Source organism: Zasmidium cellare (assembly GCF_010093935.1).
Source record: "Zasmidium cellare ATCC 36951 unplaced genomic scaffold M409scaffold_29, whole genome shotgun sequence".
Lineage (NCBI taxonomy): Eukaryota > Fungi > Ascomycota > Dothideomycetes > Mycosphaerellales > Mycosphaerellaceae > Zasmidium > Zasmidium cellare.
In genome coordinates this window covers 217503-232327 of record NW_022986973.1, presented here as the reverse complement: position 1 = coordinate 232327, position 14825 = coordinate 217503, and the positions used below count along the sequence as shown (strand labels likewise).

Genomic DNA, 14825 nt, shown 5'->3' with positions numbered 1-14825 from the left:
TGTGTTGATTGATCCTCGGAAACCCTCAACATGAAACTGGAAACTCTCGATGTGCATATTTCGAATTGCTATTGATCGATTTCGTCGTCCTTTTCGACCGCCTCATTGTCGCCACTTCCATCGATCAAAACCTCGCCATGCTGCCTTAGGCCCCCAGCCTCACCGGTCCCCCTGACTCACCACCAACCATCCCTGCGCTTCTGCCTGCTGTCCCACACACCTCTCCCATTTTTCAACCATGATAATATCTTCTACTCGCTCATTCTTTCAGAGAAGTAGCTACTACCAATCAAATGCACTGAGCCTTTTAGCTTAGTCTCTTCGGAGTCTATCGGTTCACCTTGCTTGCAGGATGGATTACTTCTCTTTTTGATCTGTCTATAGGATGATGGGGTGGGGAGTTCGAGTGTGAAGGTTTGTCTCTGCGAGAGTTTTGTAGTTTTGTCTTGAGAGCCGTTGCTGTCTTGCATTTGGTTGGAGATTGGGTTTTGCCTCCTTTTTGGCATTTTCCAAACAAAAGCCACGTTTTGATCGACATTCCAGTCTTCACTCTCATCATCGATCGACCCTTTCGTTCGGCTTCGTATTGTGTGATCTTTCAAAAGCTCAAAGGATGCCTCAGGCTCCAAACCTCACCGTCTACCTCCTTTCAGTCACCGCCCCTACCTACGCAGCTCACCAATCCAACGAACCTACATAGTGCGATTCGAACGTGATGCTGTCAAGGAAGTAGCAACACCAACCAACGGCCTAGCCCTGACGGGATTCGTCTCGCAGTGCTTTGATAGCCTGACTCGTCGGGTACCTTCCTTTTTGCACTTGCGTTCGAAACCCGCTTCCCAAGGGTCTTCTTCAATACGTGTGGCTTCCATTGTTGTCGAATGCATAATTTTCTATCGAGGTACCGGTATGATGGGTGGTCAAGAGCGATTGAGATTCTTTGCTCTACTGGAAGGGGTATCGTACTGTTGAAGCTTCCAAGCTGTATGTCTATAATCTCATCATAACCGGCCAGTACCTCGCCATCAACACTCCCCCTCCCCGTCATCTCTAAAACGAGAACTCCTCCAAATGCATCTTAACACTCGGCGCCTTACTGACAGTGTTCTCCGCCACCGCCCTCCTGATATCCGTCAAAAGCGCCGTAGGCCCACAACCCGTAACAAGCACTCTCTCATCCTCAGACTGCCCTTCCACAGCTTGTCTAATAATCATCGCGACATCCGGACGCCCCGTAAAAGTCGTGCTCAATGCCGACTCCGAAGAATTTCTTGACGAGGAGATGGACGGTTGGAGTTCTTTGCTCAGAGACTTGATATCGGCGGTTTTCTCGAGGTCGCTGCTCATGGAGAGGTCGCTTTCCTCTGTGACGTATTGCTCGTGGTTCGGGCCGGAGACGTAGAGATGCAGATTGACGCGATTGTTGGATTTCACATCGGCGAGTTCGTCTTTGAACCATTCGAAGTTCGCTCGACGGCGGACTGTCCAGATCAGGTCGAGAGTGCCTTTCTCCTTTGGTGTTCGACGCTTCTTGGCCCAGTCCAACGCCTGGCTCATGGCGAACGTGATACCACTACCGCCAGCGAAGATCACGACTTTGTCGTGCTGATTTGCATCTGGAACGTTTCCATAGGGACCTTCCAGAGCCGCGCGGAACTTCATTAACGGGTTCTTGCAAGCCGCCTTGTACAGGTCTCGCGTGAAGCCGTCTCGGGCCTTGACAACGAATTCGGCACAAGGCTGGCTTTGCACCAACGTGAAAGGGTGACGTTGAAAGAGCCTGACGCCGGGAACCCAGATGAAAGCGACAGAGCCTGGAGCAGCTCGCATTGGCCTACGCATCGTGATCCTGACGCCTTCATCTGGGAGAGGAGTCAGGGTACAATGGTTATTGTAACCGTAGAAGATCCATCTTGATAAGCGGAGAGACTTGTCGGCGAACCACATGCTGCCTGCGAGGATGGTGATGATGGCTGCCTTGAGGCTCAGATCTGGACGGTGAAGACCGACTACGATCTGTGAGTCGAAGCTTCGTTATAACAGTGACGTTCACACTGACCTGTTATAAGGATTCCAGCCACAAGTACCAGATGCATCGCGTAAAAGAACTCGTATTGCCGTCGTCGGACGAAGCCGATCGCAGTAATGAAGATCAGCACCATGAAGACACCAGCCACAGCTCCTGCGATGTTCGCCGACTCTGTCATGACTTCCGTCAATGCTCCAGCATTGGCCAGGCCTGCGACGTACACTCTACAAGGCCGGATCAGCTTTGGACAACCGGAAGTCTCATGATCAACTTACATAGCGTGCAGTACGACCAACAGCACTGTAACATAGCCGCAACACCGATGCAAGGAATTCACAGCATCGAAACTCCGTCCTGCCAGTGGCGAGAGGGGTGTGTTCTTCAGTCCGAGAAACACTGCAAGGCACATATTGCACAGCGCCAACCAGCCGAAGCGTTTTGCGATGATAGTCTGCATTGGGGCATTCTCTGGATGGTCATGAAAGACCATGACTATGTTGATCGCGATGTATGCAAAGATGATGTGCATTCGGCCTGGATGGAACGTGATCCCAAAGATAGTCCTCGGGCCATGCAGTCGTACGAGAGGACGGACGATAGCTCTGCTGAGGGATCTGAGCGTGCTCGGCTTGGTGAAGCTCTGGCTGAAGAGGCGTTCCGTCCAATGTCCAATGGCAAAGACGATGATGAGGGATCCAATGGCGATGCCGAAGATCCTGGCGGTGACTTCGTCCAAGGCTTGCCATTTTGCGAAGAGGGCATACATTGCCTTCTCTGCAGCCTCTGCTGCGGCATCAGGAGAGGAATGGGCCATGTTTGTCGATGAAAACGAAGTGCAGAAGGCCTGACACAGATGTAGAACGAATGTATGCCTTCTCAAAAAGGCTGGACGCTCGAACGCAAAACAGGTCGAAGCAGGATGCTAGCAACAGTACCTGTGCTTGCTCCTTTGACATATATGTAGCCTATGGAACCAACCTTGCTTTCACATGGAAGTCCGTTGAGCAACGGACATGTTATCGTATGGCTTGTGGCGCCGAGGACGCCCATTTTCTGCGTTCTTCGACACTTTTATGGTAGAGAATGCACCGTCTGTTCGTTCGCGATAACAGCCCAACGGACTTGGGTATAGCCATCGGCGTGGTGATGTTCGCGTCGGCGACTATTCGGTGGCGGGCATTATGAGAAAACGAGCCCATGCATGAACGGCACAGGGCATCCGCGAGATAATCCCTCAGGCAGGACGGCTTTGGTCGCGATTCGTACTTTGAACGTACACATGGGTCGAGTCATGTTTCAGAATCTGCGCAGTATCCGCTCGACCTGAGAAATTTTGTTGTTAAGGTGACGACAGAAGTCCTACGTGCCTGGAAAGCTGTGAGGTTAATGCAGTGTGCCGGATCTGCGTTCGAGAATCCCGCTAATCACCACTCACCAGGCCCCTGGGAAGTCCGAACGTGCATACTACATGACCGTGTTTCAGCATTATCTTCCAGGCTGTAGGTAAGATTTATTCCAAGCCATGCCACGGCAGTTGTGGGGTCTGAATTGGTTGACCTCACCTGTCGTATGGTCGTGGCCGTTTCTTGTCGCTGCAACGCGATGATGACGCTGGCTATCTGGCAGCACTCGTCCGGTCTTTCAGCTTTTTGACATGTGCTTCTTGTTGTTCCTGCTGCTGAGCCTGGTGCATGGTCGCTTGGGGCATTCGGATGGCACAACTGCATCCGATGTATGGTTTTCTCTCTTTCAAGTTTCTGAGCGAAAAGGTGGAGCGATCTCCACCTAAAACAGCATCGATGTCGAACTCGTATGTCGGTGTGCGAAAACCTTCGCCAAAGCAAGGTGCAGTCGAAAACAGAATGGCAGGATGGCGCTCGTGGCAGGCAACATCCTTGTGAGACATGTGGTCGAAGCTTGGGAAGACATCACGAAGCGTTGCGTTCGACAAGGATGGACGGCTATAACGCATTTCGCGACCACAACCTATCCAGCCTTGCGACTCTGCAATGGGGCCGTAGTACGCAAACCGATAGAAGACGATTCTCGCAACGGCTGGGCGTCTCTCGCTTGAGGCTTGGGCCGTCATCGTCGTACTTCGCGGCGTCATGTCGATGGTCGGCTGCTACGTCGCTAATAGTTCTTATCGGGCACGAGAAAGCTGGGTCGGCATGGAAAGACCAGAAACTGTGCATGTTGGCTTCGTGGAATGCTCTGCGATTGATCATTTGCCTTGCGTCTGCTTGACCTCCTCCTCAGCAATCAGGCCCAAGACTTCTTGCTCCGCCATCCAGCCTCGAACGCTATCCATGACGGTCTCGAGCGCCTTGCCTCCGTCCATGACCTCGGCCAGGTTCCTTAAGTCCAGACCACTGCGGTGATCGCTCACACGTTGCTGGCCCCAATTGTACGTCCTGACTTTGTTCTCTCGTCCGACTTTTCCAGCACCAGCCGTCCGTCTCATGCGCATCAGCTCTTCTTCTCTCTCTTCACGCCGCATCTGGGCTATTCGCGATCGCAGAATTCGGCATGCCTTTTCACGGTTCTTCACCTGCGAGCGCGTGTCTTGCATTGCGACGACAGTGTTCGTAGGTATGTGGGTCAGTCTGACTGCAGACTCGGTTTTGTTGACGTGCTGGCCGCCTGCCCCTCCTGCTCGCATGACCTCTGATCTGACCTCCTTCGGATCCACGTAGTAGTCGCTCTTTGGATCGTTGAAGCTGTTTTCGCCCATGTCCCCCGCATCGTCCGAAACCGATGGCAGGACCAGAACGCTTACGGCACTGGTATGTGTGCGGCCTTTGCTCTCGGTAGCTGGCACTCTTTGAACTCTATGCACGCCTGCTTCGCAACGAAGGATTCCGTATGCGCCTGGAGACTCAACTTCAAGAACAGCTTCCTGTACGTGAGCGCCCCCACCTGCACCGCTCCCCGAAGCAGTGTAGTCCGCAGTTTCATACTTTAGTAGCGAAGTTCGAAGGCCATTCCGCGCACAATAAGCCTCATACATTCGTACCAGATCTCCTGCAAATATAGCAGCCTCATCTCCTCCAGCTCCTGGTCTAATTTCGACGAGACAGGGTAGATGCGCGAATGGGTGTGTGGGTATCAAGCTCGACTTCAGCGCTTCTTCCGCCTTCTCAACTCTCTCATTGGCAGGTTCGACATCGTCTTGTGCCAGCTCCTGAAGCTCCTTGTCTGAAGACTTCAAGAGCGATTGTAGTTCGTCCCATGATGAGCGTGCTTTGTCATACGCCTTCACAGCGTCCGCAGTACGCGACAGCTCCCCCAATCGTTTCGCAGCACTCGCATCGAAGTCGGTAGCCAGCTTCTGACTGAGGTTCGTGTACTCTGTCGCAATAGACCGAGCTTTGGAAAGTAGGGTAGGTGAGACCGCATTACTTGACGGTACTTTCGTTAGGTTAGCTTGTTGTGTTCAGCCACTCATCTGGTTCGGCAACATACCAGTGCTTTGCAACCGCTGCTGTACTCGCACGCCATGGCGAAGCGGCAGCGCAAGTCTGCGCAAGCATGATGAGCAGATCCAGGGCGAAGGAGGCATTGAAGAGCTCTGAGCTTCGAAGATATCTCGAGACAGGAGCGACCCTTCAAAGTTTCTCCCAGCCAATCGGCTGAGCTACCAACCATCTTGCGCTAAGATCGATTAGCGCCAGGAACGGAGGTGAATCGTGGAGAAGCTCCTTGTGTGACGTCGACGACATTGCAATCGTTTTGCAGGGGAAAGCCTTTGTTGTGCAGCTCGTGAAGAGTGAAGAACAATTCTCGAACACTCTTTTAGTTGATGATTTCTCGATACATCAGACTCTCCAGCCCCCTGCAACAGAATCCGACCGGACGTCTGGGGAACGCGTTCTACAGCTCTCTCTCGAACAAGACGACAATGGCTCCCAAACGCAAGGCAACGTCTCCAGTACGGCCATCGCCTTCGAACAAAACGAAGCCTGAGAGCAATGGCCAGCCGCAATTCGACCACTCGAGGATCTCGAAAAAGTCAGGCATCGTGCAAAGACAGTTCTATCCCCCAGAGATGAGCAATGAACGATGCAAAGAATACAACGATAACGAGATTCCTCGGCCCATCGAGCTTCTTGAGAAGAGCATCAAGGATACCAAGCCCGAAAGAGAAGAGATCCAAGTGGGTGAATCGGTGGTACACTGGTTTAAGCGAGATCTTAGGACGTTTGACAATAAAGGGCTTCGATTGGCGAGTGAGAAGGCCAAGAGCAAGAATGTGCCTCTGATATGCATGTTCATTGTGTCGCCTCAGGATTATGAGGCACACTTTACGTCGCCGGCGAGAGTGGATTTCGATCTGCGGACACTGGAGGTGCTGAAGAGCGATCTGCAAGAGAAAAACATACCTCTACATACAGTCACTATTGACAAGAGAAATGATGTCCCTGGACATGTCTTGGAAGTATGTGGGAAGTGGGGCGCGAAACACATTTTCTGCAATATCGAATACGAGGTCGACGAGCTGAGGCGAGAGACGAAGCTGTTGAAAAAGTGTCTTGAGAAAGGAATCGACTTCCAACCGGTACACGACGATGTGGTCGTACCGCCAGGTAACCTCGCGAGTGGTGCTGGCAAGCAATACAGCGTATACTCACCCTGGTTGAAGGCATGGATCAAGCATCTGCATGAACATCCAGACATGCTGGACGCGGCAGAACCACCGCACCAGAATCCAGAGACTGCGAAGACGAAGTTCAAAGATATCTTCGAGAAACCAATACCGACCGCGCCACCGAGCAAGGCCATCAAAGATGCGGAATACAAGCAACGGCTGGGAAATATCTGGCCCGCCGGGGAACACGAAGCTCAAGACCGCCTCGAGCGCTTCACTAAAGAGAAGATCAAGAACTACGCTTCCTCTCGCAACCTGCCCGCTGCGAATAGCACATCACTGCTCTCAGTCCACCTCTCGGCCGGTACATTGGCCGCACGCACCGCCGTTCGAGCAGCCCGCGACAGCAATAGCTCCCGCAAGCTAGATGCTGGATCAGCCGGCCACGGCACCTGGATAAGTGAAGTCGCATGGCGTGACTTCTACAAGCACGTCCTAGCGAATTGGCCGTACATTTGCATGTTCAAGCCCTTCAAATACGAGTACAGCGACATCGAGTGGGAGTACAACGACGAGCACTTCCAACGCTGGTGCGAGGGCAAGACCGGATTTCCTATCGTCGACGCGGCGATGCGGCAGTGTCTGTATATGGGCTACATCCACAACCGCTGCAGGATGATTGTGGCGAGTTTCCTCGCGAAAGACCTCCTGCTGGACTGGCGACTGGGTGAGAAGCACTTCATGGAGAACCTCATCGATGGGGATTTCGCTTCGAATAACGGCGGCTGGGGATTCAGTGCCAGCACGGGCGTGGACCCGCAGCCTTACTTTCGAATCTTCAACCCTTTGCTGCAGTCTGAAAAATTCGATAAGGAGGGAGAGTATATCCGGAAATGGGTGCCTGAGCTGGCTGGGATGGAAGGCAATGCTATCCACGATCCTTATGGACGGGGCAAGGGGAAAGAAGCGGAGAAGGCTGGTTATCCCAAGCCGATTGTGGATCATAAGACTGCGAGAGCGAGGGCGTTGGAGAGATATAAAGGGGGGCTTAGGAGGAGTACGGCGAATGTTGGAGGGGGTGTGCATAATTGATGGAGCTGCTGTCAACCTATGAGTAGGGGAAGTATGTCAGGTTGTACCAAGATCCTGGTGCAAGATGTTGAATTGTACCAAAACGAGCAAAGGCTCTTGAATTGTTTTCATTTTTCATTTCTGTCATCTCGCAAACTGGGTATGCTAAACTCCATTGCTATGCATCATCTCCTTCACACAACTCACTCACTACACAAGCATACAAGCCGCAACAAAAGCCATCAAAGTCACCATCAACCCACTGACCGACGCGCCCATCGCACCACCAGTATAAGCCTGCGGCTCCGTCGCCGTGCCATTGCCATTCCCATTCCCAGTACTGCTCGCCTTCAGGCTCGAGTTAGCCACAGGATAAGGCCCACTAACATCCGCCCCAAAGAAATTCCTCGCACTCTCCGGCGGCACATTCTGGCCAGGCGCAATAACTCCCGGCTTCGAAGAAGGATGTCCCGTCGAACCCGCCACGCACGAAGCATTGCCCCAGATCGAATCGTACGCGGCCTTCCAGATGAGACTCTGGTCCGCGAGCATCGCGGGCGTGTAGAAGCGTCTGCAATCCGCCGCTTCGTAGACGAACTGCAGCGGCGTGACGGACGCATCGCCCTGCCGGATGTTATTCCGGATGTTGACTTTCGCCTGGACTTCGTTCTCGATGACCGCCGCGCGGGCGAGGGCTTGTTGGGCGGGCGCGGTGAGGTTGCCGTAGGTCTTTTGGAAGTAGGCGGCTTGCGCCGGGGTCGCGTCGTCGACGCCGGCTTCGTCGATGGCCATGGCGAGAAGGTCCCAGCCGTAGACGTTGGCGCCTTTGACGCCGCCGACGGCTTGCTGGGGCCCGGTTTGCGCGCGGCCGCCGAAGACGACTTGTTTGATGGATTTTTGGGATTTCACGAATTCGCTGAAGACGGCGCAGGTGGAGGCGCAAATGCCGTCTTGCACGAGGATGATGTTCTCCTGCTGGAAGACTTGGACGGGCGTGATGTTGGTGATGTTGCCGAAGCCGGAGATGTTGCTGCAGCTGAAGGTGTACTTGTCGTTGAGGTTGTAGCGCGTGAGGGAGGTGAAGTTGTCGCCATGGTACTCGTGGGGGCCGAAGAAGTCTTGCCAGGACGTGAAGTTTCCGTTGTCGACGTTGAGTTGTTCGCGGTAGTTGAAGGGGTGGATGGAGAAGTCGGTTGGATTGTTGCATTCGTCTGGTGAGATGGTCGCGTTGGTGACGTTGGAGTAGAAGTCGCTGACGATGATGCCGACGTCGTTGCCGAGAGGTGTGGCGCGGAAGTTGGTCGCTCCATACGGGATGGACTTTGGGAAGAGCTGGGAGAAGAGGTCGTATGCCAAATCGACATCACCACCTCCGTTACCGCGCAGATCGATGACCAGCTTCTTCTTGCCAGCGGCCTGCGACATGGCCAGGAATTGACGGACAACGTTCTCGAATTGCGTGTCGTCAGCTGGCTGGAAGGTTGGGATCGAGAGCACAGCAAGCTCTTTGTTGTATCGAGGGTGGTATCCAGCAACTGAGCCATCATCGTTGATGATGACAGGCACTGGGTAACCATCAGGTCCTGGATTGGCAGTCTGGGTAGGAACGGCTTTGAAGGGCACCTCCGTGGTTGGGATGACTGGCGCCTCGGTGGAGGACGGTGTAGGAGTAGCATCCTCCTCGGAGGATGTCTGAGGAACACAGAACTGCTCGAAAAACGACTTTCCATCAACAACGCCAGTGAAGTTGGCCGTAGTTGTAGCGTAGTTTTGCATAATACGCGAGGTGCCGTTACGGAATGTCAACGTGGTCACTGGTCCACTGTAAAAAGAGCTCGAGGCGAAGACGCCTACACTCTTGGCACCGCGCACGTATTCGGGGAACATGGTGTTGTAGTTGGCGTCGGGGTCTTGGTTGTTGCCGGTGGCCGCAGCATTCTGATTGAGGAACGCCTCAACGTCTTGACCATTGATACGCGCGACTGGCGAGGTAGTCGAGTTTGTCCCGTTTGGTGAGTTGAACGCTATGATGTCCGCAGCGAGATAGACCTCTGGCACCGAGATTCCATCTTTGGATACGGAGTATAGCGGTTGTCGAACGAAGCTAAAAATCTGAGTAATATCCGCAAAGTACCAGAAGTGACCGTCGTGGGCGCTGTTTATGGTGTCCAACAGGTCGAATTGGAAATCGTATTCTCCTTTGTATTCGTTGTTTTCCAGCTTCTTCGCAATCTGGTCGTAGGCACCAAAGACATCAACAGCTGGGTATAGATAACCCTCTGTGGGAGTTTTCAGGTAGGCCAAGGTGCTCTGAAACTGGGTAAAGGTTCTGACACCCTCCAACTGCAGCGCTGCATCCTTGGTATGAAGAGGGACAGACTGCAAGCAAGCGTAGGCCACCTTCGCATCCAGTGGAACGGTGTGCTTTGCGGTCTGGTTTCGAAGTGCCTCGCTGATTAGAGCACACGGCTCTTCGCTCGTACTCGTCGTGTTGTGGGCTGGGGTGTTCGTAGCAGCTCGAATGTAGTCGGAGATTCCTGCAGGAGATGCAGAAGCCGCGCCTAGGAGGGCGGCAGCGGCGGCGAATGCGCGCATCTTGTCAAAGAAATGACAGACGAAAGGAAATACTAGGAAAGGCGCACTGAATGTTCCTTTGGACACAAGAAGTTGATGAGTGATGAAAAGCCCCGAGACAGAGACCTACGAGGCCCTGTATATACTGGTCCACACTTGTTCCCGCCATGATCGCCCCCATCATTTGACGCTGTACGCCTGATATACCTTCGCAAGGCGTCCAACACAGCCTGCTTGAGGTTTAGTCCATAGTCGACTAAAAGCGTGCCATGAGGGTAAAGGGGCGGCTCCAGCGCTACCGTCTATGCGTAAGGCATGCCATGTGGATGGACCATGGGCAGTCCGGCGGCTTCAGCCTCTCCAACCGACGGCGGGTATGTAGAGGCTGGGGCCACGAGCTGAGACGGCAGTGCTCGTGCAATAGGCAAGTATCCGCACGAAGGATGATCAGTCGTTTGGTTAAGCATCGTTTCCACATGCCTTGGTGATGTCTTATTCTCCGTGACGCAAGCTTGGATGAGATGTCATCTTTAACGCTTTGTACCCGTTGGTCGTTCTGGAGTATGGCAACCGCTCGGATGTCGTTCCCTGAAGGCCTCTGGTCTTGTTCGTCTGCGTGACGTATCTCAATTCTCGCCTGATGTGATGAACGGTGGCCATGATGTTGATCGGGCTATTCGTGGTAGACTAACGGGCCGTCAGTACAACGCAGAAAGATAATTTGCAAACGTGCTGTGCACGTCTGCGTCGGGATGCCGAACATGGCGAGAGCTGTGAAGTCTATTCGGTGTGGGTCGTGCGGAGACGCACGTGCTCGGATAAATTTAGAATCCGCTCAATCTTTGCCTTTCCAGGCCACCGGAGGCCGTGATGAAGCATCAACAAGTTCCCTGTTTCCACAGTCCAACAACATGACCATCGCAGCTGAGACGAACCGAGAGGCCACCATGATACCCACCATGTTCATGGCCAATCCGGAAACGGTAACAGGTACTCCAATGTGGCCATAGGGTCGCGTCGGCTTTGGGCATCGTTACTCGGCGGCTGAAGCGCGGTTGTTTCGTGGACAGTGACAACTGGGAAACCACTCATCGCTGGAATCTGTATCGTCGAGGCGGTGCCTAGACCAGAGTCGTGGTGAAGGCCATTCAACAGCCGGAGTCGAAATGCCGTTCTTGGACATTGGTAATTCCTCGTGCACCGAAGGTCCCCCATATTGCTATTTTTTAAGGGAATAGATATCGTCGCGAGGTCCTCAGCCTCTGGAGTCACCGTCTATTCCGGTATACTCGATTTCTCGCTGATGGCTCTGTGCCATGGAGCTTCGCCGCTTCGCCCTTTGTGTGTCCAACATCTGGCCACGCGTGCTGTCCGGCCAGTCCACATCAGCTGTCAGCCAACATGATGGTCACCTTTGATGTGGTGTTTCGCGAACACGTGTCGAAGAGCAGGTGACAGCATCCATGAAGCCGTGCGTGGAAGTCCACTTCTCGTCTTGGCGCATCCTGTGAGAGAGTATAAGTGTCCATCACCGTACCCTCGCCCTATGAGCACAAGAGGCACAGCGTAAGCTTCGAGAGACAGCATTGTTTCTACAATGACCCCTCCAATGGCCTCGCGATCTTCACGTGTCGCTGACAATGTGCTCCGTTTTTTAATCGTTCGCCAAGGTCCCAAGAACACCGCCAAGGTCCTTCCGCGGCTCTGACGACCTAGAGCTGGGTTCTCTGACGAGGCATTCGCAACCTTGCTGGGCCATGTCGACTTCTTCCTCCTGCTGAAATGGCCAGACAGTAAAAGATTGGAGTCGAGCTTCTGACCAGGCATTTGGAACTTTGTGGCGAATGGACCATCTTCGGCGAATCGAATCAAATCAGCTTCTGAATACGACTTCCAATTGAACCTTGGCAACATTCGATATTGTAAAGACATCTCGCGCTCAGAGGTTCAGCAATCGGGATCTCGACAATGGCAGAATGTGGAACCGGCACGCGGAAGGAGGACTACAATCTTCCTTTGCACGTGGGAGCCTTGTTCATCATCCTGGGAGTTTCAGCAGGTGCTTGCGCTTTGCCGTTGGTCGCATTGAAAGTGCCGCAGCTACACATACCTCCTAAGGCTCTGTTCGTCTTCAGACACTTTGGAACCGGTGTTCTGATAGCTACTGCCTTTGTCCACCTCTTCCCAACGGCCTTCGTTTCGCTGACGGACCCTTGCCTGCCGAGTTTCTTCAATGAGCAGTATCCAGCATTTGCAGGGGCAATTGCTCTTGCAGCGGTGTTCATTATCACAATCGCGGAGATGATATTCAGCCCTGGTCGATCGATCTGTTCTGGGCCAGAGGCAAATGCGGCGGCAGCTTGTTGCGACGGGGAACCCAGTGCGATGCCGTCACGTACTGCGTCGATGGCCATCGATGAGATTACGCCTGGTGAGTAGGCTAGAACATTGTAGAATACTACGCAAGCTAATGATATGCAGCTCAAATAACGCCCGAGTTTGGACGAACTAGATCAGGAAGATCCCACAAGAAAACCAAGGATTTCCAGGAGAGTGCTGCAGATGTTAGCAACGAGGATCAAACCACGGCCGTCGGACTTGGTCGAACCAGCGAAGACAGTCTTGATGCCATGGACGAAAAGGAAGAAATTCAACAGCGCAAGAAACTTACAATGCAGTGTATGCTTCTCGAATGTGGTATTTTGTTCCACTCTGTCTTCATTGGAATGGCGTTGGCTGTTGCTGTTGGCAGTGAACAGGTCATCCTCCTGATTGCCATTGCGTTTCACCAATGCTTTGAAGGGTTGGCGCTGGGTTCTCGCATCGCTACGGTCGGTTGGCGACCACGCGCACTTCAGCCCTGGTTCATGGCCTTGGCATATGGCTGCACGTAAGTGGACTCTCAGACATTCAAGTGTACCAGAGCTGACGTCGACGAAAGAACTCCCCTTGGACAAGCCATCGGTATCGCGACTCGCAATCTTTACGATCCAGACAGTGAAACTGGCCTCATCGTCGTCGGTACGATGAACGCCATTTCGGCCGGCCTCTTGACTTACACCAGCTTGGTCGATCTGTTGTCGGAAGACTTCTTGAGCGACGATAGTTGGCGATTGTTACGCGGTAACAAGCGACGAATTGCGATGTCGTTGGTCTTCCTTGGAGCTTTCTGCATGAGTTTGATTGGAGCATGGGCATAGGCGACGAATGATGAATGTTTGCGAACAGTGCATTCAGACGAGGTGGAAGACTGAGAGGCTGATATAAGAGCAGCCACGAGTAGTTGGCGCAATAGCTATATCAGGTGACCTCTGACCAGGAAAGGAATGTGTGTGGGTCTCAGCTCTGAGGCTGAACAACAGCGCTTTACGTTTTCACCCTTGCACTCTCTTTCAACTTCATCTCGCTTCTTCATCTGTCAGCAACGCCATTGCACTAAAGCACCGCAGAAGACTTCGTCGCCCTTCAAAATAGCTCCGAAGCCCAGCCGACGGCCGCAGCAGTTTTCACCGGCGCGGCACTGCCTGCATGAGGCAGCTATGCGGTACGGCTGAAGGAGGCGTTCGGAGGAAGAACAAGCAAAGAGTCCTAGACTACCGTCGCGACTAGGTTGCACCTAGGGTTCATGAAGAGTATCAACGATACCAACCAATCCGGATCCAGGATGTTTGCTCTTATCGGTCTAATATGCACCGGTCTCACAGACTGCCTAACTGTTTGTTGTTATTGCGGTGCGCTGCGGCTGGGCTTTTTGGCTTTTTCTAGACCTGCGCCGCAACGATGCAGGTCGTTCGAACAAGGCTGGCCTAGCTTGGGGTCTATTGCCTTGCCTGATCCAGCGGCAGGATGGGCGGTGGGGTGATTGTTTGGAGAGGGTACATGAAGGCTCGCATGCCACTTCGGTAGGTGAAGTCTTTCTTCGTTCGTTGTCACTTCACCTGCTCTAGGGTATCAATCAGCGTTTCCTACGATACCGCCAAGAAAAACCAATATGCGCTCTACAAAGCCTTTCCTCCTCTTCACCACCCTTCTCCCACTCGCCTCAGCAGACTTCTTCGTCTCCAACACATCCGTGTGTATGGGAAGTTTTGGGATCGCGCAGTGTTATACTGGCGCCAAAGTCCTCTCCGGAACCAACAACAAAACAGACTACACCTGCTCCCATCTCGTCCCGGCCCAAGACGACCACTACCTCAGCAACGGCACGGCCGGGCCCTTCGGATCCGACCACCTGATTGTCAATGGCGGGCTCTGCGATTCCGGCAAGCTCAAGTTCGTCAAGGATGGCGAGGCGTATATTGTGAATGACGAGGATGACAAGACGGTGGGGAATTGTGTGTGGGATAACAGTACCACGAGGTCGTGTAATATGTGGGTGGGCATGTTGTTTTTTCAGAGCTTGTATAAGTGTACGAGTAGTGTTTGTGGGTGAGAGGGTTCCTGGAGAGAGGTGGTGTACGATGAGTCTCGAGACCTCTGGCTTCTACTATGGTGGCGAAGGGAAGGAGCGCATGGCAGTGAGAGAGGAAGCCCGCGGGATTCGTTCTGGAAAATACAGTAACT

General features: G+C 53.2%; 6 protein-coding genes across 6 annotated transcripts; 3 read left to right on the top strand and 3 right to left on the bottom strand.

Moving 5' to 3' along the window:
- Window positions 1–1050: 1050 nt before the first annotated feature.
- On the bottom strand, window positions 1051–2843 carry M409DRAFT_57217 (uncharacterized protein; the record flags this gene model as incomplete). Its single annotated transcript, XM_033813559.1, has 3 exons — window positions 1051–2009; window positions 2060–2253; window positions 2305–2843. 3 exons carry the CDS (start codon window positions 2841–2843, stop codon window positions 1051–1053), a joined length of 1692 nt encoding a protein of 563 aa, XP_033664611.1.
- Window positions 2844–4253: 1410 nt separating this feature from the next.
- M409DRAFT_68312 (uncharacterized protein) lies at window positions 4254–5591 on the bottom strand (the record flags this gene model as incomplete). The annotated part of the gene is made up of 2 exons (XM_033817779.1): window positions 4254–5455; window positions 5495–5591. 2 exons carry the CDS (start codon window positions 5589–5591, stop codon window positions 4254–4256), a joined length of 1299 nt encoding a protein of 432 aa, XP_033664610.1.
- Window positions 5592–5930: 339 nt separating this feature from the next.
- M409DRAFT_25906 (uncharacterized protein) lies at window positions 5931–7709 on the top strand (the record flags this gene model as incomplete). The annotated part of the gene is made up of 1 exon (XM_033807874.1): window positions 5931–7709. One exon carries the CDS (start codon window positions 5931–5933, stop codon window positions 7707–7709), a length of 1779 nt encoding a protein of 592 aa, XP_033664609.1.
- A 189-nt stretch (window positions 7710–7898) lies between these two features.
- On the bottom strand, window positions 7899–10283 carry M409DRAFT_57214 (uncharacterized protein; the record flags this gene model as incomplete). The annotated part of the gene is made up of 1 exon (XM_033813558.1): window positions 7899–10283. The coding sequence occupies one exon, from the start codon at window positions 10281–10283 to the stop codon at window positions 7899–7901; it is 2385 nt and encodes a 794-aa protein (XP_033664608.1).
- Window positions 10284–12230: 1947 nt separating this feature from the next.
- On the top strand, window positions 12231–13462 carry M409DRAFT_57213 (uncharacterized protein; the record flags this gene model as incomplete). Its single annotated transcript, XM_033813557.1, has 3 exons — window positions 12231–12693; window positions 12744–13152; window positions 13204–13462. The coding sequence occupies 3 exons, from the start codon at window positions 12231–12233 to the stop codon at window positions 13460–13462; spliced, it is 1131 nt and encodes a 376-aa protein (XP_033664607.1).
- Window positions 13463–14253: 791 nt separating this feature from the next.
- M409DRAFT_25903 (uncharacterized protein) lies at window positions 14254–14694 on the top strand (the record flags this gene model as incomplete). Its single annotated transcript, XM_033807873.1, has 1 exon — window positions 14254–14694. One exon carries the CDS (start codon window positions 14254–14256, stop codon window positions 14692–14694), a length of 441 nt encoding a protein of 146 aa, XP_033664606.1.
- Window positions 14695–14825: the final 131 nt, after the last annotated feature.